Below are 23544 nucleotides of genomic sequence, written 5' to 3'. Positions count from 1 at the left end.
AGAGTGCAAGCGGGGGGTGGGGGCAGAGAGGAAGAGAGAGAATCCCAAGCAGGCTCCACACTGTCAATGCAGAGCTTGATGGGGGGCTCGGTCCCACGAACCGTGAGATCGTGACCTGAGCCGAAATCAGGAGTCAGACGCTTAACTGACTGAGCCACCCAGGCGCCCCTTAAATGACTCATTTTTTTAAACATGAAATTTATTGTCAGATTGGTTTCCATACAACACCCAGTGAGATTATACATATTCTTTCTCTGAATGATTATAATTAACAGCTACTTAAGGTATGTCTGTGTTCTTTCATATGTGACGCCTCATGGTTCTCATATCCAGCCCAGGAAGGTAGGTATTGGTATTATTTCCCCATTTTACAGTTGAGGATATCGAGAGTCGGTGAATAGTGATTCTGGCAGTCACTTAATGAGTGAAGTACCAGATGTAAGCCGAGTTTTTAAAAACTCATAATCCCATGTTCCCCTGCCCCCCTCCTCTCATCATCTCTAAACTCCTTCCATTGCAGACTAGGGGAATGAGCTCCAATATGGGTTTTGGAGACTTAGATTCTGATTCCGACTGGGTCATTGCTGGCTCTGTGATGTTGAGCAATCATGGAAGCCTTTGGATGTCATTTTCCTACCAGGAGGTTATACTGTTTGATGTCTTAAGTTTCCTTGCATCTTGAGAGTCTCTATCCGTCCGCGTCTACCCGACCCTCTATGGGGCTTGCGTCATTGCCATAGTGTGCACCCCTGCGATGTAGAGCAGGGGTGGGGGGAGAAGGAAAGGAGGACCATGGGCATTTGATCCAGCTCTGTTCTGGTTTCTCCTACCAGAGAAAGGAAGGAGGCACAGAATCTCCTTAGTTGAGGAAAATCCTGGGCCCTTAAGAGACTGTTGTCTCTGATCTGCCTCCTGAGCTGGCATTTCTCAGTCTGCTCTTTGTTTTTTTTGTTTTTTTTTTTTTTTTGTTCATCAGCAACAATTATTTGAGCCAAATTCTCTGTAGTTTCAGCCCAGGGATGAACACATGGATTACATCCCCATCTGGCCCCCAAAGAGGCGATAACCTCTTTGCATGAGCCCATCTATTATCCTTCTTCCTTTTTGGAACAGGGTAAATGTAAATAAATACTCTCTCCGTCTTTTAGGTGTTTCAGCTTATATGGCAGTTGGTTGAGAAATGGGCAGGACAGAAGCGTGGGAAAGTATTGTTTATTTTACCTCCAGACTTGACTCTATCAGATGTTTACAGATTAAATTAGAAAGTTGTAAGATGCTGAGACGAGGGTGACTACATTTGACTGACATTAAAGGGGAAACAATTTGTATTCGACACCATCTACCATCATCATCGTTGTGTACAAGAAAGAATGAAGAACTCAGAATGACCACCTCTCAGCAGGGAGGAAAGGGCAGGTCTTCCTGGGTAAAGAGAGTTAGCATTCTAATAAGGATATTTTCACCCGTAAGTGGCGAAAAACTTCATCCACGACCACAGAGCATTTGGGAAGCTGTGCTCTGCCTGGGGCTTGGGTGCTTGTCACTCACAGGCTTCCCGGGTGGGAAGTGGGGTTCTGAATGGGGAGATGAGAGCAACACATTCCCAGGCTAGCCCTTTTCCTTTGCTGCAGTCTCTGTCCCCACTCTCATGCTGTCATTTAGACCTTAACCTTATCCTTATGTCTTTCCCCCATAGGCAGGAAGCGAAACCCTGGCCTTAAAATTCCAAAAGAAGCATTTGAACAACCTCAGACCAGTTCCACGTAAGTTGGCAAGATCATCGTCTTAATCCAAACACTCCACTTTACAGATTTCCTGGGAATAGGGTTTCATTTCTGGACTGGTACGCAATGCCTCGACTATGGAAAGCATTGTTAGAAAGAAGAGCCCTTTAAAGGGGAAAGCCATGGACCTGGAATAGGTCCATCAGTCTATATCGAATGGGTCACTTTGAACTCAATGTCTCACATTACCGGTTGGCAGAAAATTGAGTGTCACAAAGTCATTTGGCAGATGGAGTCTTATGAAAGGTTCCTGGACATGGACTTTCTGCCTTTTCCCTATAGGCTTGGGCCAACAAGCGAATCACCTTTACAGTAGTAAAGCCACTACTGTAAAACATGAGTTGAGATGGAAAGATGGAATTTGGTAAGGACTCAGCATCCTGACACCTAAATCCCATCCCATATAAATAGAGGGCAAAATGAGGCACAGGAGCATTTTTTTTTTAATTAGCAGAGGCTTTGGCCCAGATCCCTAAGTGAGCTCGAGTCCTGGTGAAGCAGTCTACCCTCTCCCGTTCTCTCCCTCTTAATTTCTTTTTCACTCTGTGGGGGAGTGAGAGTACCCCCCTGTCCCGCTGGAAGTATGACCAGCTTATAAAGCATCTGCTTGGGAGGAATGGAAATTGCAAGGAAAAAAGTCATAACAGGAGTATTGGAGGGGCAGAGCAAGCATAAAGAAAGGCCATCCCAATTGAAGCTTGAGTTTGCAAGGCCTTTGCTCATCTCTACAAAGGTGCCTCCCTTTCAAAAGGGTTTTGGACTTAACCATGACCCATCCTATCAGTAAGTGCACCTCCTGGTGTTGGAATGTGCTGGTAAAAATGATCATGTCTACCGTAAGACTTTGTCGAGGCCATTGCCATTGCATTCCACTGAAGAATCTCCTAAGTGCAGAGCGGAGTGGAGGGCTTGTCGTCAGGGTTCTACACCTTGGTTCAAGGGTCAAGCTCACGTTGCACGATTCCTTTCGTGAGGCTCTACAGGATAAGGTTCCTTCCGTATCTACTATTGAGGTTAGTTCTTTTGGTCTTTTTGTTTTTGTTTTTTCCTCTGGACCTAAGACCTGTGTAATTAATAACTTTTCCCCTCTGATTGGTTTCTAGAGAGTTTAGAGTCAAATATATTGTTTCCCTGTACTATCTGTATTGGACTCTACGTGATACACTTTTAGAACTTTTCATCATGAAATTATTGTAGATTCACAGGATATTATACAGAAATGTACAGGGAAGTCCCATGGACTCTTCCCCTAGTTTGTGTCCCCCCCCCCCCAACAACACAATATCAAAACAAAGTGGCATTGGTGCAAATCATAGAACTTACTGAGATTTCACCAGTACTGCACGTACTCGTGTGTGTGTGTGTGTGTGTGTGTGTGTGTGTGTGTGCGTGTAGCTCTATGCAGTTTTACCATATCTGTAGACTTATGTAACCACAGCCATAAGCAAGATACTCAACTATATCAACACTGTAAGATTCTTTGGCGTCATTCCCTTAGAGCCATGCCCACCTCTAACCTGTAGCCCAAATCTCTGACAACCACTAATCTGCTCCCCATTTCCATTTTGTTGTTCCATGGTTGTTACATAAATGGCATCATGCATCTCCTCCTGTTCGAGGTTGGCTTTTCCATTCAGCATAGTTTCCTTGAGGTTCATTCAAGTTGTTGCATGTATCAATAATTCATTCCTTGTTATTGCAATAATTGTTATTATTTTTTTTGTACTTCAATGGTATGGATATGCCACACTATGTTTAACGCTTTAGCCTTTGAAGGAGATATGGGTAGTTTCCAGTTTGGGGCTGTCAATGATAAAAACAAGTTCCTGCTTGAAAATAAGTCTTCATTTCCATGGGACCTGTGTCCAATAGTACAATTGCTGGGTCATATGGTAAGTCTGTTTTTAGCTCTGAAACAACTTCCAAAGTACTTTCTGGATGATTGTACCATTTTACATTGTTAGCAGTTTATGAATAATCCAGTTTCTCTGCGTCCCTGCCAACATTAACACTATTTTCCATTTTTGCCATTATGATAGATGTATAGTGATACATCATTGCAGTTCTGATTTTCGTTTCTCTAATGGTGAATGGTGCTGAGTATTTTTAGGTGTTTGTTTTTCATCCATGTATCTTTAGTGGTGAAGTGTGCGTGCACATCTTTTCTTATTCCTTAATTAGCTTGCTTTTTTAATGTTGAATTTTGAGAGTTCTTTCTATATTCTAGACATAAAGAGTTTGTCAGGTATGTGATTCAAAAGCATTTTCTCCCAATCTATAATTTGTCTCTTCATTCTTTTATTTTGATGAAATCCAGTCTAGCAATTTTTCTTCTTAGAGATCATGCTTTTGGTGACAATTTTAAGAACACTTTGCTTCACACTTTGTTCTTGTTTTTCAAAATAATTTTGGCTATTCTAGTGCTTTTCTGTTTCCATATTAGTTTTATTTTTTTATTTTATTTTTTCCATATTAGTTTTAGATCAGCTTGTCTGTGTCTACATATAAACTTGCTGAGATTTTGGTAGAAATTGTGTTTAACATATAGATCAATTTAGAGACAATGGACATCTTTACTAACTTGAATCTCCTAATCCATGAGCCTGGTAGATTTTGCAAGTATCTAGATTTTCTTTGATTTCTTTTCATCAGTATTTTATAGTTTCATTATACCTATTCTCTACATCAGGGTTTTTTTTTTTTAATATTTATTTATTTCTTTGGAGAGAGAGAACGAGCAGGGGAGGGGTAGAGAGAGAAGGAGGGAGAGAGTCCCAAGCAGGCTTCATTCCATCTGTGCAGAGCCCAGTGAGGGGCTTGAACTCACAAACTGTGAGATCATGACCTGAGCTGAAATCAAGAGTCGGAACTTTAACTTACTGAGCCACCCAGGCATTCCTGCATTAGGGTTTGTTAACATTTATACCCAAGTATTTCATTTTGTGGAGAGAAATTATAAATGATACTTCATTTAACATTTTGGTTTCCACTTGTTAGGAATCAGTATATAGAAATGCAATAGATTTTTCTGTGTTGATATTCTATCCTGCGACCATATTGAATTCACTTAATTGTTCTTTGAGTTTTCATAGATTATTATTATTATTATTATTATTATTGTTATTTTGGATTTTTGTAGATACTTTAGAACTTTCAATGGAGACGATCATGCCTTCTGAAAATAGAGACAGTTTTCTTTCTTCCTTTGCAAGCTGTATTTTTAAAACTTTAAGATTATTATTATTACTATTTTGCTTTGTTTCAGTGGCAAGAATGTCCCATGCTGTGTCACTTAAGATTGATGAGAGCAGGCAACCATGCTTTGTTCTTAAAGAGAAAGCGACCAGTCTTTAACCATTAAGCAGGATGGTAGGTTTTGTAGATTGAGGTTTGGAAAGTTCTTCTTTAGTTGTAGGGTACCAAAGGTTTTTATTGTTAACGTGTTTTGAATTTTGTTAAGTGCTTTTTTTCTGCATCACTTGGCACGATCATAGATTTTTCTTCTTTGTACTGTTGATGTGGATTACATTGTGATTGATATTTAAATATTGAACTAGTTTTGCATACCCCAAATAAATTCCTCTTGGTTTATGGGTACATTATTTTTTTTGTACACTGTGGGACTCAATCTGCTGAGATTTTGTTGAGAAGTTTTGTGTCTAAGTTCATGAGAGATGTTGGTCTGTGGTGGGTTGTTTTGAGTTTTGTTTTGTTTTGGTGTGTGCTATTATTTTCTGGTTTTGATATTAAGGTAGTATTGGCCTCATAAAATGAATTGGTAAGAGTTTCTTCTTCTTTTTTTTTTCTGGTAGACACATAAAGTCTATGAAACAAAATTAGCCAAAATATTTCTTTTTCTGGAGCTTTTAAAATACAAATTCAGTTTCTGTAGTAGTTATAGGACTATTCAGATGACCTGTTTCATCATGGCTAAGTTTTGGTCATTGGTGGTTTTCAAGGAATTGGTTCATTTCTTCTAAGTTGTTGAGTTTATAAAAGTTGTTCATAGTACTGCTGGATTATTCTTTGAATGGCTACAGGATATATTGTGATATCCCCTGTTTTTTCCCAAGATTGGTAATTTGTGTGTCCTCTCTTGTTAAATGTTTCAGTCTTGCTAGAGGTGTATCAATACTATTGTTTGTTTGTTTTTTTAAGAACCAACTTTTAAAAAAATTTTTTTTAGGGGCGCCTGGGTGGCGCAGTCGGTTAAGCGTCCGACTTCAGCCAGGTCACGATCTCGCGGTCTGTGAGTTCGAGCCCCGCGTCAGGCTCTGGGCTGATGGCTCGGAGCCTGGAGCCTGTTTCCGATTCTGTGTCTCCCTCTCTCTCTGCCCCTCCCCCATTCATGCTCTGTCTCTCTCCGTCCCAAAAATAAATAAAAAACGTTGAAAAAAAAATTTTTTTTAAAATTTTTTTTTATTTTTGGCTTCTCAATTTTACTGATTTCTGCCCTTATTTTTATTATCTTCTTTGGTAATACATTTTTATATCACCCTCTCAATTCTCTTACATTCCTTCCCTTCACATTTTTAGTCTTCATTAGTTTCTAAGTGATATTAATTTTCTGCATTTTATGAATTTTTGAAAGCCATCATAAATCCTTCCTTGGTATAAACAAGTGAATGAAAGCCTATGTAATGCTACACTATTTCTGTGTTCTTTCCCTCAGGTGGTAGAATAAACTTTGAATATGATTTTCTTTTTCACTGTGTAAAGCCAAGAGTATCATTTTATTATTGTAGACAATACCACTCCAGCTCATGGAGAGCCTATTATTATTATTATGACTGTTATTATTATTATTTTAATACTAATGCTTAAATTTGTACTCCTAAAGGAGTAGCTTCCACATTTTGTGTTTTTCTTGGCAAGTTTTTGAGCTTGGCTTGGTGACTCTTACCATTTATATACCCTGCCTTCTTCTGCAGTACTACACAAAAATAAATATCCTGGGACAGAGCTCCATTCTTCCTAGTTCCATGTGTGTGGTCCCTCCGCTGGAGCTCTTTCTTTGAGCAAGTGATGCCAGTGTGTCTTTGGCTCAGGTCTCTGAGCTGTCCCCTTACTGGACTGGCAGCGGCTAATTCTGAATTGATTCGATGCTAGTGAGTATTATTCCAGTTAACCTCCCAAGAAGCTCAGGAGGCCGTTACTGTTACTCTTACTGAGAAAACAGACCTGTACGAGGTCAGGTGCCTTGCTCAAAACAGTTGAGTATCACTTCATGGGTAAGAGTTCCGGCTCAAGTAAGTTGGCCCGTGTTCGTCTTTGAGATCTACATTTCACTAGTTGAATGAATACCTTAGGCAAGTTATCTAACTCGACGGAGCCTTAGTTTCTTCTTCTGAAAGATGAGAATAAATAATGATGTGATTGCTGTGAGGTTTAGGCGTCATAACCTCTATTAAGTGTCTAGCCTTTTCCCTTGGGATTTCTCAAAGAAGGCTGCTCCAAGTGTTGTTGCTGTTATTATTACTAATCCGCTACATAATTATTTAAAATTATGTTTTTATTTATTTTGAGAGGTAGAGAGAGAGAGAGAGAGAGTGAGCGGAGGAGGGGCAGAGAGAGGGAGAGAGAAAATCCCAAGCAGGCTCCATGCTGTCTGTACAGAGCCCAATGCGGGGCTTGAACCCACGAACCCATGAGACCATGACCTGAGCCGAAATCAAGAGTCAGATGCCTAACCGACTGAGCCACCCAGGTGCCCCCACTTAATAATTATTAATAGTTATTATTAAGTGGAAGAGCTGGTGTGCAAAGTCAGGATTCTCTGACTTTCAAGTATATGCTCTTAGCCACATGTCAGACTGGTAGAGAGTGTGGCCAGATAGTCTGTGGCTAGTGAAACAAGAGGCAGGATCTTTTACTCCCGCAGTTGAGAAGATGTTAGAGTGAGGCTCTGGGTTCTAATTTCACCATGTCTTTGAATGACAGGAAGTTATTTAGTCTGTTTTGATGTCAACTCTTCCCATTAAGGTAGAGATAATAGTCCCTCTAAGAGTTGTGTAAATTAAAGAAGATATTTTATATAAAGGGTCTAGCACATGGGTGCCTGGGTGGCTCATTCGATTAAGTGTCCGACTCTTGATTTCAGCTCAGGTCAGTCCTGATCTTGTGGTTCATGGGATTGAGCCCCACATTGGGCTCTGTGCTGTGGGTGCAGATCCTGTTTGGGATTCTCTCAGTATCCCCCCTTCAAAATAAATAAATAAATAAACATTAAAAAAATAATAAAGGGTCTAGCATAGTCTCTGGCCCAATAGACGAATAATAATTGTCATAACACCTAGTAAACTGATCACTTGTTACTTAGAATTACAAATAAATAATCACTATAATATGCCGAAGCTTGCTGTTCCTATAAAAGCTAATACTAGGTGACCGTTGGAGTACCTTTGGCCTTCCAGGGAGGGAATTTTGTAATAAGCTTGTTTCTGTCCCCACAGGTCTAAAATATTGAATAAGCAATGGAGAACATAGACCCACAGTTTAACCTCCTGCAGAGACTCAGTGCCCCAGGCAGACTAATAATATGCCCAGTCTGGACAGAACACAGTGTCAACTAATCTAATATGAGCTGTCAGTCTTGGCTGCATCGTTTGATGCTTTTGGCAGACTTGATGAGTCCAAAGGCCTCAGGCTCGGGTGGATTGATCATTTTCATTAAAGGGGACCTGGGTGTTGAGAGTAAGTTCCTTGGATTCAATTAAACTTGGATTGAAATCATGGCTTTACCACTTGGGAGCAAGTTAGTTAAACTCTGAACCAGATGGTTTCTCATCTGGACCATTGGAGTAATGATACTCATAGGAGTGTGTGTGTGTGTGTGTGTGTGTGTGTGTGTGTGTGTGTGTGTTTAAGGCATTAAATGAGATGTAGGTAAAGCACTTCACCTGGTTCTTTAGGTCAAGATAGATTCAAGTGACATGAGTTTTATTTTCAGCTCTGTTAGGCTGTATGGCTTTAGCAAACCACTGAGCTTTTCTAGGTTCCATTTTTCTCTCATTCTGGAAAATGGCATGACCTCCTCCTATTAGGTAGAGGTATAATGCAAGGTTAGTATAACACTTGAGTCTGTACACTTTTTTTTTTTTTTTTTTTTGTGAAAGTCCAGATAGTAAATATTTCAGGCTACTCGGGCCACAGTGGCCTCTGTTGGATATTCTTCGTAAATTGTTTTTCCACAACTTTTTAAACTTGAAAAAAATTATTAGCTGGGCCACGGGCTGTAATTTGCAAAACTCTACATGGATACTGGGACACCAGAGCTGGAGGGGGTCTTACCCAATGCCCTCATGCAAGAAAATGGAGGTAGCCCCAAATGACCAGTGACATTTCTGTTGCTTCATACCTTTTTTTTAGTGTTTATTTTTGAGAGAGAGAGAGAGAGAGAGAGAGAGAGAGAGAGCAAGCGAGCAATCAAGTCGGGGAGGGGCAGAGAGAAAGGGAGACACAGAATCCAAAGCAGGCTTCAGGCTCTGAGCTGTCAGCTCAGAACCTGACTCAGGGCTCAAACTCACAAACCACGAGATCATGACCTGAGCTGAAGTCGGACACTTAACCACTCAGCCACCCAGGTGCCCCAGTTGCTTCATACTTTTTAAAAGGAAGGGTCCTGAACAATTGCAAAAGGTTTTTTACTGTTTATGTTAGTCATGTTTCAAGTAATATCTGTCTTTATTTCAGAATTGCATTGCAATTAGTACAAACTATTGATCGTGAAAGAAACAGTTTTGGAAATTTTAAGAATGAGAAATCAGATTTTTAGAGACTTAATCCTCTGGAACGTATTTCTGAAGAAAATTTCCCTGCTCATAAACACAAGATCTATAAAAACATCACTGGTGTGTGTGTGTACGTGTGTGTGCGTGTGGATGTGTGTGTTTTCCTCTCAATCTCTTCCTCCTACTCCCTGGTTTTAAGTTAGTATAGAAAAACTTTATTTTAGGTATTCTATGTATTTCAAAGGGATTTTGAGGTGAGGGAGGGCTTGCCATTAAAACTTTAAATTTATGTTTATACCTGTGTTTATATTCTTTTTTTTTTTTTTTTTTTTTTAGTTTCAGCACATGGGGTAGGATTATAACATATGAGGATTCTTCTCTCCTTTCCTTTCATCTTCCCTGTCTTCTATTTTTTCTTGTATTTTTGTAGAGGCAGAGTTCTGGTATGGAATGTCCCCTTAGGAGGACCTGGTTCTCTTTGGTCACCCTTGATTCTGCCAGCACTGGATCCTTTTGTCTTTTTCTAGTGATGCTTTGGGTGCATTTATTTCAAGAAAATGCTTTTCGCGGCTCCTAATTAGTGGCAAGGCCAAGGCCAAACATCCTTCTCTTGAGTGGATTGATATCAATCCAGGTAGTATTGAAGTAGTAGAAATACATACCCATGAGGGGACTGTGTGCTTTCTCTATGGAGACACAAAATCAGCCAACGTCTGGCTTCTGAGATGACCCCTGGGTTGCACGTGCACTATGTATGGAAGAAATATCACAACCGGATTAGACAGGCTGATAGAACAGAAAGTATTCTGATCACAAACCAGGAGACCTGGGTTAGTTGTGACCTTGGGCAAGTCACTGGGTTAGTTGTGACCTTGGACAAGTCACATCAGCCTCTCTGGATGTTTTTTCCATCTGTAAATGTGGGGACTAGATAGATTTGGAATTATTATGGTGAGTTAACATAACCATAGGCTAATTATTGTTTTTTTAAAACAATTGTGGGAGGGGCGCCCTTGTGCCTCAGTTGGTTAAGCATCGGACCTTGGCTCAGGTCACGATCTAATGGTTCATGAGATGGAGCGCCACATCAAGCCCTCTGCTGTCAGCACAGCCTCAGCTGTCAGCACTTTGGATCCTCTGTCCCCCTCTCTCTCTACCCCTACCCTGCTCTTGTGCGTGTTCCCTCTTTTCTCTCTCTCTCTCTCTCTCAAAATAAATAAATAAACTTAAAAGAAAACAATTGTGGGAAAATGTGGTGGAGTAATTGGGCACATTGGTGTTTTCGGATGAAAGAAGAAGTTTGGGACTTACTAGAATAGTATGGTTATTTGTATAACTATTTACACCAAGATCATATTTATTGGATATTTACTATATGCCGGCCATGTTAAAGAAGAAATAGAAGCTCAAAGAGATTAAGTCATTTAAACCCAAATTTTATTTTATTCCAAATCCCACACTACTAACACTTTTGTGCTGCCTAATTTTACTGATGAACTTCCACTTTAATCCTGCAGAAAAAAAACATCTCTCCAGTTGTATGTGATTTGAGAAGGGCATATTTGACTAAATATTTCATGGTTTTTCTTTACCCCTTTTCTTTCTTAGGCCACCTCGAGACTTAGACTCCAAAGCTTGCATTTCTATTGGAAATCAGGTAAGAAAAATCATGTGTGCCAGTTAATACCTTGACCGTTTTCCATATATGCTTTCTGACTGGCCATTGAAAAGTTTATTTTCCATTACATGCCATAAAGAGATGGGTCAAAAAGTTTGAGTTTAAGCAGATGTGATATATGCTCTCGCTATTTTGAATGCCTTATTGAAATCAGGCTGGTGAGGTCCTGATGGAAGGTGTTTGAGGAGAGTAGATGATTTGCTTTGGGACACATTCCTTAAAGTCCAAGGGTAGATCTCATTGCCATCAGTCAGCAAATGGGTGACACATGTGATGAAGGGGGCAGAGCTAAGGAAGCACAGTGTAGACAGCTCAAACTGAGCAAGTTGAAAAAAAAATTTTTTTAATGTTTATTTATTTTTGACAGAGAGAGAGAGATAGAGCATGAGCGGTGGGAGGGGCAGAGAGAGAGGGAGACACAGAATCCAAAGCAGGCTCCAGGCTCCAAGATGTCAGCACAGAGTCCGACACAGGGCTTGAACTCACAGACCGCGAGACCATGACCCGAGCCGAAGTCAGACGCTCAACCGACTGAGCCACCAGGAGACCCGCAAACTGGGCAATTTGCAAGCTGAGTTGGAGCTGGATCTCTGCGTTGCCCGTGACCAGCAGGTGGCACACCGTGAGAGTCTAAACTTCCCATGGTGCATCTTGCTTTCAATGGCTGCCTGGATAAGCTTCTAGACAAGAAGCCTGTGGGCCAGAAATAACCCATAGAATGTTGGGAGAAGCCAGAGAGAGGACGAAAGAGACTGTGTCCTTTATTTCTTTGTTTACTACTGCAGTATTCCTTTTCTCTCTTGTAGAACTTTGAGGTGAAGGCAGATGATCTGGAACCAATAATGGAACTGGGGCGAGGTGCGTACGGGGTCGTGGAGAAGATGCGACACGTGCCCAGCGGGCAGATCATGGCGGTGAAGGTAGAGTCGATGGTCCCCAAACGTTTTCTGTCTGTGGTGTATATGTTCGTCCATCTCAGTTCCAGATCAATTCCTTCCATAGAAGCAAAACAATCTTCAATGGAGTAAAACAAAGAATATTAATTGTAGGGAACCCTAGTGACTGCCAAATGTGTGGAAAAGGCTTCCTGGGTATGAGTTACATCTACTAGTTGGTTTTTATTGTTGTTGTTGTTTTGTTTTTTAATTTTTTTTATGCGTATTTATTTTTGAGAGAGAGAGAGAGAGACAGAGTGCGAGCAGGGGAAGGGCAGAGAGAGAGGGGGACGCAGAGTCCGAAGCAGGCTCCAAGTTCTGAGCTGTCAGCACAGAGCCCGACACGGAGCTCGAACTCACGGACTGTGAGATCATGACCTGAGCCGAAGTCGGACGCTCAACCGACTGAGCCACCCGGGTGCCCCAGTTTTTTTAACTGATAAATCTGACCCCCTCCTTTTAATTTTTTATGTAACCACCGTGTCATCATCACGCTTAAAAGAATGAACAGTACTTCTTTAATGGCATGGAATAACAGCTTCAAATTAAAATTACCTTGATCATCTCAAAGTTGTTTGGTTTTCTTTGCCTGGTGGTTGTTGAAATCCAAATCCAAATAAAAGTTCACAAATTGCGTTTGGTTGTTATGTCTCAAAAGTCTTTTTTATTCTATATTCTGTTGTTTTTGAAGAATGATCCCTGAAAAATCAGGAAACCAGCATTGTCTCCATTTGTGGAAAACAGGAGAGTAAAATGTATCTTGAGTGAATTTGCATCATTTTTGAGCTGTAAAAAGAAACTTAGAATCACTGCATATTTCTTGAGGGGCTTTGGAGAACTACCCTGTCTCCATGAGTTCATGGATTTGGACCATTGTTAGGAAAGCGGATGGTCAGACGACTTGGATCCCTTTGTTTTTGGAGAATGGAGATACCTTTCCCTCACCTTGTAGATTTTTCAATTTGTTCTTCTGCAGACTTTTTGCTAATTAGGCAAAAAACACGAAAGCCTAGTGACGCTATATCTTTAAAAAAATTTTTTTTAATGTGTATTTATTTTTGAGAGACAGAGACAGAGCACGAGTGGGGGAGGGACAGAGAGAGGGAGACACTGAATCCGAAGCAGCCTCCAGGCTCTGAGCTGTCAGCACAGAGCTTGATGCAGGGCTCGAACTCACGAGGCGCGAGATCATGACCCAAGCCAAAGTCGGATGCTCAACCGACTGAGCCACCCAGGCACCCTGGAAGCCTAGTAACATTGTATCTTTATGCTCATTTAATAGCAAAATCGTGCTTCTTTAAGGCTACATTTACTGACGTGACAGATTTCTCTTCTCTCAGAAGCGCTGGGACAGGAATGAACATTTTCTCCATTTCTGTTTGATTCTGTCCATTTCCGACAGCTCTGTCAGTTCTTTTACAGTTTCTACTTAATCCAAATATTCTTACTTGTTCCCAAAGAGGGCCTTTGGGGTTTTTTTGTGGGATCCCAAATCAGCCACAAAGTAATGGATGCTGTGGTCTCTGAACTGAACATACATAACATAATGAAGCAGACTGTTCTTGTGACTTGGAAATACACTCCCCAACGTTTGCACGTTTTCCAAAATATATTATCAGAGGGCTTGGGATTTTTCAGGAAATCCAGTGAAAGTCTTCCGTATTTCTCGTTTGTTACAAATAACTCATCACTAGGACAAATACTTGAAAGGTCATTGCTAGAACTTGTGCTGTGAATTTTGTAGTATTTTCAGGATGGGACTCCTTAAGGTCCCTGCCTTATTAACTGACTCATCCTCAGAGCAGTAACCATAAATTTTTCTATGCGTTTCCATTCAGCGGATCCGGGCCACAGTAAATAGCCAGGAGCAGAAAAGGCTACTGATGGATTTGGATATTTCCATGAGGACAGTGGACTGTCCTTTCACAGTCACCTTTTATGGTGCACTCTTCCGGGAGGTAGGTGATCCGTCAATTCAAAATCTGAAGAGAACAGTAACTTAAAAGGAAGTTTCTCTAACTACATCAACGTGATGTATGGTCATGGTCCTCTTTCTTGTTTGACGCATCTTCTTCTTCTTTTTTTTTTTTTTTTTAGGTTTATTTATTTGGTTAGAGGGAGAGAGAGCACATGCACATGAGTGTGGGAGGGGCAGAGAGACAGAGAGAGAGAGGGAGAGAGAGAGAACCCCAAGCAGACTCCTTCCGCGAGAGCCCCACGTGGGCTCGATCTCACGAACCATGAGATCAGGACCTGAGCCGAAATCAAGAGTCTGAGCGTAACCGACTGAGCCACAAGGCGCCCCTGGCATGTCTTCTATAGACAGTTTTGTATTTATGCAATGATGACAATGCCCCACCACAAAGTTGGCTTGAAATCGTAGTATTTTTAAATGTGTTTAGCCCTTTTGAAGATGCTGAGGCTCCCTCTCTCCTTTCTGTTTTGGTTTATTTTGGCAGAGTGGTCTATATCAATTGTCTATAGGCTAATTTAGATAGATTTTGTAAAATCTGATATGTTCTAGTCTTGTGACCAGTGGATAAGCTTTATTTAGCCTGTCTATGTACCCTCGAGGCTTAAGCGTATCTCTTGGCTTTACCTTTGCTTTTATTTTACCGTGACACGGATTGTGATGCTTCAACTCACTCTTCTGACCAGCTTTTCGATTCTTGCCAGCGCTCCGTGTGGGAGATCAGACATGGAGCAGGCATGGAGACCTAAGTTCCTACAGGGCAGTAACAATAAAGGCTTATATTTCTGGGAATCTACTGTTTGTGGCTATTAGTACTGATGTATGTGTTTATTTAAAAGGTTTTTAAAAAATCTGAGTTGACACGCTATGTCACATTAGTTTCGCGCGTACAGCAGAGTGATTCAACCTCTCTATGCATTATGCTGTGCTTACCATAAGTGCAGCCACCATCTGTCACCATACAACACTATTATAACATCATTGGCCATATTCCCTGTCGTGTGCCTTTTATTCTCTTAAGTTGTTCGTTCCATAACTGGTGTGGGTCTTGGTATTTAGGTCCTAGTCTCTATCAAGGAGTGGGTGATGGTATGTAATTCCTGCTTGGCAATCTGCTAGTTGACTCTTTGGAAACAAACTTGCTTCCTTGTAAGTTCCTTTGAGGTCTGGAAGGGAAATCGTCCATTTCCTCCAAAAACTCGAGTTAAAAAAAAAAAAAAAGAGTTCTTCCTGACAGGTGTTAACTGTTTCCTCTTTTTTCCTTTTCTCTCCTTACTAACCGTCTCTGAACCGATCGGTCTCCAGGGTGATGTTTGGATTTGCATGGAACTCATGGATACGTCTCTAGATAAGTTCTACAAACAAGTGATTGACAAAGGCCAAACAATTCCAGAGGACATCTTAGGGAAAATAGCAGTTTCTGTGAGTACATCATGAACCCTACTTACAAGGAGAATGTGAGAAGTCTAGACCTTAGGTGTCCCTGATTCCCTAGTATGAAGAAACGCCAGCTGGACTAGAACTTCCCTCCGATTCATGTCTGTTGAATGCATGAGTACATCTGTGGATGAGTAAATGAATGGTTTTCTTTCTGGGCACCATGTAGAAGATTCTACCACTGACTTGGTTTGGTAAACTCTCAGTTAAAATGTCTCTAAGCAGCGGATTCATCTGCTGTGACCACGTTCCTGGTGGCTATATCCTGATATTAGTTTATTTTGATTTTCACTTGTAGATTTTTAAATATTTTCTTAGGGCTAATAGGGCATAGAAGGAAGCAGAAGAAAATGAAATGGAAAAAAAAGGTTGCTCTCTTAATGGCTCATGAGGGTGGAGAGAAAAAATGTTGGAGACCAAATGAAACACCAGTTAGAGGAGGGAGACGCTGTGAGATCCGGTCCTCTCTGGTGGGTGGAGTCCAATTAGTGTAGCTTCCTCTGTGTTTTCCTGGATAGGGCCACCACTATTTGAGAAAATACCTCACCTTATGACGTTAAGCCAGGGATAATAAACCTGGGTACACTTAACATTCAGTTTCTTTCCAGTGATGGAGAAAAATCGATCTTGTGTTTCTCTTGCAGATTGTAAAGGCGTTAGAACATTTACACAGTAAGCTCTCTGTCATTCATCGAGGTAAGCATCCATGGTGTTGCTTTAGCTGTTCCTTTTATAAATCTATTTCTTTCACCCAGATTGTTCTTCCCCCAATGGATGGAAGTGGAATTGAGTTAGGCAATAGAACTGAGGGGTTTTCCTTCCCAGATGAATAGCAAATCAGATAAGTAGCCGCTTTTTATCTTGTCTGAGGACATGCGAAGACATGGGCTTTTTATTACACCTAAATTGAATATAAAACACCTGCTACCAGACACAGCTCTGGGATTACCCTACTGAGAATTTTGGAGAAAAGGATAAAAATGCATCTCGTATTGGCTGGCACCTGGGAGCTTGTTAGAAAAGCAGAATCATGGGTCCCAAGACCACCTGAATCTCCATTTTTAACAAGATCCCCAGGTAATTTTTGTATACCTTAAAGTTGGAAGAGTTCTGGTATAAAGCACAGCTTTTTCAGACAACAGGAGGCAGGATAAAGTGAAAACATTGGTAGATTTGTGTCTTCTTCCGCTACCTCCTCTTTTTTCCTTCTGATTGATTGGCCTGCCGTCTTTCATCCATCCATCCACCCATCCATCCATCCATCCACCCGTGTATCAATCGTTCATCTTTCATGTATCCGTTTATCACTTATACTCCTTTTTCTACCATTTATGCAGCACTATAATAGATACCCCAAGAGGTATCTGAGAACAAAACATATTCTTATTAAAATTCCATAAAGGGATTCTTGATAGGGAAATAAGACAAATATACAACAAATGCATGGAGAAAATAAACCACATTGCAAATATGAGTGCCAAATATGGAAGCAGTCTAGGTAGAATATAAAGCAAGGAAATGATTAGCACCGGGTGACTATAGTCAAAGAAAGCTACTTTGAAGATGCACTCAACCAAATCTGAGGAAAAATTAATGGAAAGTATGGATAGCTAGTAGGGTAGTGGGGTTTGGTAATTCTTACACTCTCTGAGTCTGAAAGTGATGCCAAATGCCTTACAGAGAGTGCCCGTTATTGCTGTTATTACTATCAGTAATTGTTACTTTTAGAAATTGGAAAAATAGGAAGGAAGAGGAGGAGGAGGAGCAAGTGGGCAAGAATCCAGATGGACAGAAGAATGTGGATTACCCACAAACAGGAAACTTAATTTTTAAGGATTTATTTCAAAATTAGGAAGTATTTCGTTTGAATTAAAAATGTGTAAGTGAAGTATAAAAAATAATAAAATGTGCATGTCCACTGTTCAGTGCAAGGGAAAACATTATAAAGGATAATTTTTAATGTTTTTAGAATAACTCTGTTGATTACGTGTGCTTTGTGAAAAGCATCACAAAGGAAAAAAGTTGACCGTAATTTCTAAGTCCGTTATCCAGAGATAACGGTAATCTATTTGGGGGTATGTTTTGTGGTCTGAAATTTCTGGATTTCTGATGAGTTTACACTATGTGACCTCTGACAAGCCCCTTGCAGAGGCTTCCATCAAAACTGGTTGCTTTGATCAGATTTGATATATCATTTTATCGCAGTCTGCCTTTTCATTCTGTGGTCTGTTTACTCCTACTCTTTTTTTTTTTTTTTAATGTTTTTATTTATTTTTGAGACAGAGAGAGACAGACCATGAGCAGGGGAGGGGCAGAGAGAGAGGGAGACACAGAATCCGAAGCAGGCTTCAGGCTCTGAGCTGTCAGCACAGAGCCCGACGTGGGGCTCGAACTCACGGACCATGAGATCATGACCTGAGCTGAAGTCGGCCGCTCAACCGACTGAGCCACCCAGGCGCCCCTTACTCCTACTCTTAATGTGCAATAGGTCATGATGAGCCGGACTTTAAAAAAATGATTTTGTTGTCACAAGAACATTTAACATGAGACCTACACTCATGGCAAATTTTAAGTGTGCCATACAGTACTGTTTGTTACAGGGTCAATGTAGTACAGCCGATTTCTGGAACTTACTCATTTTGCATAATAGAGACTATGCCCAAGGAACTGGGCATTTGATTCACTAATAGCTTTTTAAGTTTTTACTACGTGTATGGGGGCAATAGATAGAGGCAACAGCCCTTTCCATCGATGGATTCGCAATCCTACGAGAGGGACAAAACATGAAATAGAAAAGTTGAAAGCAGGAAGGTCTACGACGTGTGAGTCAGGGATGGCTGTTGACTTTTGTGTTGGGCCTCAAAGGGAAGGGAAGGTGAGGGGGAATGGAGATTTCAGGCCCCCTGGTGGTAGACACATGGATCTTCAAAGCAGGCTGGGATCACGGGCTCCTGGTTCTTGCTTTTAGACGTCAAGCCTTCCAACGTGCTGATCAACACTCTGGGCCAAGTAAAGATGTGCGATTTTGGAATCAGTGGCTACCTTGTAGACTCTGTCGCTAAAACTATTGATGCAGGATGCAAACCCTACATGGCCGTAAGTATGCCAGCTGGTGGGGGAGGCAGGGGGTGGGGGGAGGGGGCCTGCAATCTGGGAACACAGACACAAGCAAACCACGCCAGGAAAAAGGAAATGGATGGCCACTGAGGGAAAATGGAAATGTGCTTACGGTGCAAGAAATAGTCTCCGTCTTATTTTTTTCTTAAATATTTTCTGTCTGTAATCCTTAGTTATTTGCTTCATACGTACTATTATTTTTTAACAAAAAGCAAGTAAAAGAGGTATATCACTTGGAAAAAGAAAAATGTGTAAGTAAAATCCATACAGCCCACACAGATTTTTCACACTGTGTTGCAGGGGGGGTGTTATCTTGTTTGTTGGGGACGGAAGAGTGAACAGAATTTAAGTTACCCCAACCAGACAAGGAGGTTAGTCCTGAGAGAACCTCATGGCCGTGAAGATTCGTTGCCATTGGCAGAGACCTCGGGACCCCCTTTAACATGAAGGGGCTTCTGTGTTCTATTTGGAAATAAGTTTGCCCTTGGGATTGAAAACCTTCCCATCAGTGCTGAGCTGATCTCAGGGAGTCTCTCAGGGACGCTTGCGCATTCTTAGTATTGAGTTCTGGAATGTTGGTGTTTTTCACAAGGAAAATTCTAGACTGGCAGAGTAGCTTCATAATGTGTACCTCCTATTTCTTCTTAAGGCGAAATTGAAATTAGTTTTGAATTGGGGGGGGGGACTTTGCTCCATTATCGCCTCCGGGAACAGACTCCTGTAGAAGGCGGAAAAAATCCCACGGAGGCGTCAATATTTTTTGCAGTAGTGAGTCTTCTTGGCCTGGGAGGCAGGTTAACAAGTTTAAAACAACTCACTTGGCAGCTGGTGACACCCCCACCCCTAGAGACTTTGTGGAGCTAAGAATGTCATCTCATTTGTCTTTTCCCGTCTCCTTTCCAGCCCGAAAGAATAAACCCAGAGCTCAATCAGAAGGGATATAGTGTGAAGTCTGACATTTGGAGTCTGGGCATCACAATGGTAATGATCGCACTGGTCTGTGAGGTTCTGGGCATGAAGCTGAAATGGGGTGGGTTCTGAGACCGGAAGGCAAATGCCCTAAGTGTGGGTCCAGAAACCTCTGCTTTCGGCCTGAGATAGCAGGAGGTTCTAAGTGATGGTCGTCTGCAGTGTGGTGTCGTAGAAATACTGCCCTGGGATTGAGCGAACCCAGTCTTTATTCCACCTCTAACGGGTCCTATGCCCTTGAGTAACCGATGGAGTCACATGAACGGTCTTATTATCCTCATCTGTACAATGAATCCTGACTACAGCTGCTCGTAGTTTTCCTTCTAGTTTAAAATTAGGGGCACCTGGGGGGCTCAGTCGGTTAAGCATCCGAGTCTTGATTTCGGCTCAGGACACGATCTCGCCGTTCGTGAGTTCGAGCCCTGCGTCGGGCTCTGTGCCGACAGTGCGGAGCCGGCTTTGGCTTCTCTCTCTTTCTCGCTTTCTGCCCCTCCCCTCCTTGCACTCTCTCTCTCTCCCCAAAATTAATAAATAAACATTAAAAAATATATTGAAAATTAAATTATTTTAATCAAGGCTCAAGCTTCTCAATGAGTGCTAATGTATGTGGAGCCTGACAGAGCTGAGTCACCCAGGACATAGGCTGTGCTTTCCAGAATAGGATTATGATAGAAGTCTTGGCCAGCGGGGTCATATATAGCCAAAGGGCATAGTAACACACAGGATAATCTCCTTAGGCGCAGTCCTAAAGTTATACAATTAGTGCTTTGTTTGTGACATTGGTGGTCATCAATTTTCAGTGTATCACCAAGGTCTGGAATTATCCGCTGTGGGCCTGGCTCCTTTCCAGGCACAGCAGCTGATTAAATCCTGTGCGTTATTTCACATCCCTGCCCAGAAGACACGTGATAGTCTTGTCACGGCAAAGTGGCCTTACTCAAATCCAAAGAAGGATCCGTCGTTTGGTCCCAGGGTTTGGTTTGGTTTGGTTTGGTTTCTTCTCCATTCCAGCAAGGGGCCTGCAGATGGCAGCAGATGTACACTCCGCCAAGGTCTCAGGGCGAGGATTCCATTTCAGACCAAACATTGGAAAACCTGGTTGCTTTACATCCCAAAGTTTAATACGGCTGGCTTGCAATTTTATTAAGTGTCACGGTGGCTTTTGGGGAGGACCCAGTGATAAATAGGCTTCATCGGCTGCCTCTAGTAACATCACGTTTGACAATCCCTAGTGCTAGGAATTGGGGACAAATAGAGAACGTGTTGTTAGTTTATTTCTCCCCCAGTTTTGCTTGAACTTCACCTTTGGAGTTCCTGCTGACTCTTCTGGGTCAGGACACAGCGGATTCCCTAAAGTAGCTCTGTGTAAGCTGCTGTCCCCTTGTCTTTCTCTCCCCTCTAGATTGAGTTGGCGATCCTCCGGTTTCCCTACGACTCTTGGGGAACGCCCTTCCAACAGCTCAAACAGGTGGTAGAGGAGCCCTCACCACAGCTCCCGGGAGACAAGTTCACCGAAGAGTTCGTTGACTTTACCTCACAGTGGTAAGAGAGCCCCATCTGCCAAACGCCGGTGTTAAGGACAAAGAGGACTTCTCATGGACTTCCTCCATTGGTTTTAATCCATTCTGCATGCATTTCATTCCCGAAGCGTTTATGGAGTGTGCCCTTGATGCTGGAGAAACAAAGATGCCTTTGTCCCAGTCCCCGCCCTCACTGGAGTCAGAGCCAAGTAGGGGAGTCTCATCAGTCAGTACTCGTGGTTCAGTATGGCACGTCCAGGGGTGGAGATCTGCATAGGGTATTTGGGGAACTCAGAGGAAAGGCATTAGGGCGGAGTTTCGGGAGGAGATAGATCCTGAGCTGAAGACGACGCGAGGGATTTTCCAAGGGGTGAGGGAAGTAGGGAAGGGAAAGGTATTCCAAGCAGAAAACATAGCATGCTTCCTGTCACAAAAGTGAGAAACTCCTTTATGAGAGCTGTAGGCTATTTGAGGTTGATTAGAGTGTTAAGAGAACAGTGGCCAGACCATTGGAGGATTAGAGCTGGGGAGTAGATTAGATGCAAAGAATTACTTTGGATGAGCAGGCAGTAGAGAGTCGGAGAGTGTGACTTAGTTGCCTATACGTCTTGTAGAGTAGTTCTCGTGTCTTCTAGGCTGCCTTCTACACAGTACTTGTTAACGGGGGATATCCTTGCCTGTGAGGGTACAATGGACAGTACCGGGGGGTCTGAGGAGGGAATCCAATCCAAGTTGGAGAGGGAAGATGGAAGGAGTCCTGCTAACAATGTAAATTTTATTTTCCTGGAAAGTGTCAGTGGGATTGAGGAAAGTGGGAGAGGGCATGGTTTTCTCCTCTCTGCCTGGTGACCAGACTGCCTGGTATAACCTCATCCTAAGGACCATTGCAAGTGCTCCTGGAAGAGGAGGAAAAGAACAGAAGGAAAGCACAAAATGGAGCTTGTTGATATGGGCATCCTATCTGCAGAAGCAGACAGTGACAAGCCCAGCTGTGACCCTGGGAGAGGAGTGACCCTGGCTGCACCCCCTGAGGAAGGAGCTGGGCCTCTGGAGGCTGTTTCACAGCGCAGCTCCTCAATGTTATCATTCCTTGGCCTCCACGCTCTTTGGAAGAAGCGTTCTGAATGCAGCTTTTATCGGGAAACACGATGAGACAAAGCAACCGTCTGTTGTTGGTGAAACTAAGGCCTCTTGGACTTCTGGTTAGCCCCAGTCCCCGTGTCACCCCTGGTCTTTGGCCCCGATGACGTATGAGGCCGGCCCACCGTTGCTCATTTTTGTTTGAGTTTTGGCTGAATGGCTAGAGAGGGGCTGGAGCAGTGGGCACGGGGTGTTGTTAGATGCCTCTTACTGGTACTTCCTCTGGGCTACTGAGGTGTATCCTCCTCTGAGCTTTCCTTGAGCAAATGTGCTGGATATGGTGGCATACTGGCCAGGTTGAGATGGGCCCATGGTCCTGCCTTCTGGATTCAAACATTTGTTTTTGTTGTCGTTGTTGTTGCTGTTTTTCTTTTTCCTTATCCCCAAACGTCTAAAGATCACCTAGGAAAAGGGAGTGAGTCGCGTTGGATAGTTCAGACCAGTAGTTCTCAAGAGGAGCGGTAAAGGGAAAGCATCTTATCTAGGGAAGGCTTTTCAAACTATCCTCCCTATAACCTTTCGGCTGCCTGTCCCCCTTTCCCCAGGATTCTGGGTACTTTGGAAAACTTGGTAAGAACAAGGCTGATGTGAAAAGTTTAAGAAAGCTGAGCTGCCTTTTGAGAATCACCAGTTTAATGCAGTAGCTGTTAACGTTGGCTGTTCATTTATAAGACGCGAGAGAACTTTCAAATGTACTGTCGCTTAGGCATACGCGCAGACGTTCTGACTTCATTGGTCGGGAGAGGGTCCCGAATCTCAATAGTTTTCAAATGTTCAAATGTTCAAATCTTTCCACTATACAGCTGGGGTGAGGGCCCCTAATTTTGACCTGTGGTCTGTGGACCTGATTCTCAACTGCTTCCTTTTCAGGAACTGTTTTTCTTCTATAATTTATTTAAAAAAAAAAATCATTCAGTTGCTTTTTCTTTCACTAGAGTATTTTTTTCCTCTGATGTAGAATTTCCCCCTGAAGATTCAAAGCATTAAAGCTTTTTTTTTTTTTAATGGACATGTAAAAAATGAGAACCTTGAAATAATGCTTTCTAATTTTAACAGGTGCACACACATACGAGGACAATCCAGATACTTTATTATTATGCTTTGTAGGGTGACAACCCTGTGCCTACCCTACACTCCTAAAATCATTGCCAGTGTCTTCCGGCTGGCCTCTGAGGCCTCTGTTCCCCTCTCATTTTCTGTCAATTTTAGTCTCAGCTACCATAGTTCATTAATTTAAAAACTTTGAGCCATAGACATTTTCT

General features: G+C 42.2%; 1 protein-coding gene across 2 annotated transcripts in view; it reads left to right on the top strand.

Moving 5' to 3' along the window:
• The window catches only part of MAP2K6 (mitogen-activated protein kinase kinase 6), a 122171-nt gene that overhangs the window by 75986 nt on the left and 22641 nt on the right, over nt 1-23544 (top strand). For both annotated transcript variants that reach the window (XM_058705620.1, XM_058705621.1), the window contains exons 2-10: nt 1697-1763; nt 11123-11171; nt 11999-12112; nt 13966-14085; nt 15405-15521; nt 16181-16232; nt 18505-18632; nt 19557-19634; nt 21025-21164. In XM_058705620.1, the coding sequence (XP_058561603.1) occupies nt 1697-1763; nt 11123-11171; nt 11999-12112; nt 13966-14085; nt 15405-15521; nt 16181-16232; nt 18505-18632; nt 19557-19634; nt 21025-21164 (865 nt within the window). The remainder of the gene's footprint in view (nt 1-1696; nt 1764-11122; nt 11172-11998; nt 12113-13965; nt 14086-15404; nt 15522-16180; nt 16233-18504; nt 18633-19556; nt 19635-21024; nt 21165-23544) is intronic.

Source organism: Neofelis nebulosa, chromosome 16 (assembly GCF_028018385.1).
Source record: "Neofelis nebulosa isolate mNeoNeb1 chromosome 16, mNeoNeb1.pri, whole genome shotgun sequence".
In the NCBI taxonomy this organism is placed as follows: Eukaryota; Metazoa; Chordata; class Mammalia; order Carnivora; family Felidae; genus Neofelis; species Neofelis nebulosa.
Note: the sequence above shows the minus strand (reverse complement) of the source record. Positions and strands in the feature narration are given on the sequence as shown.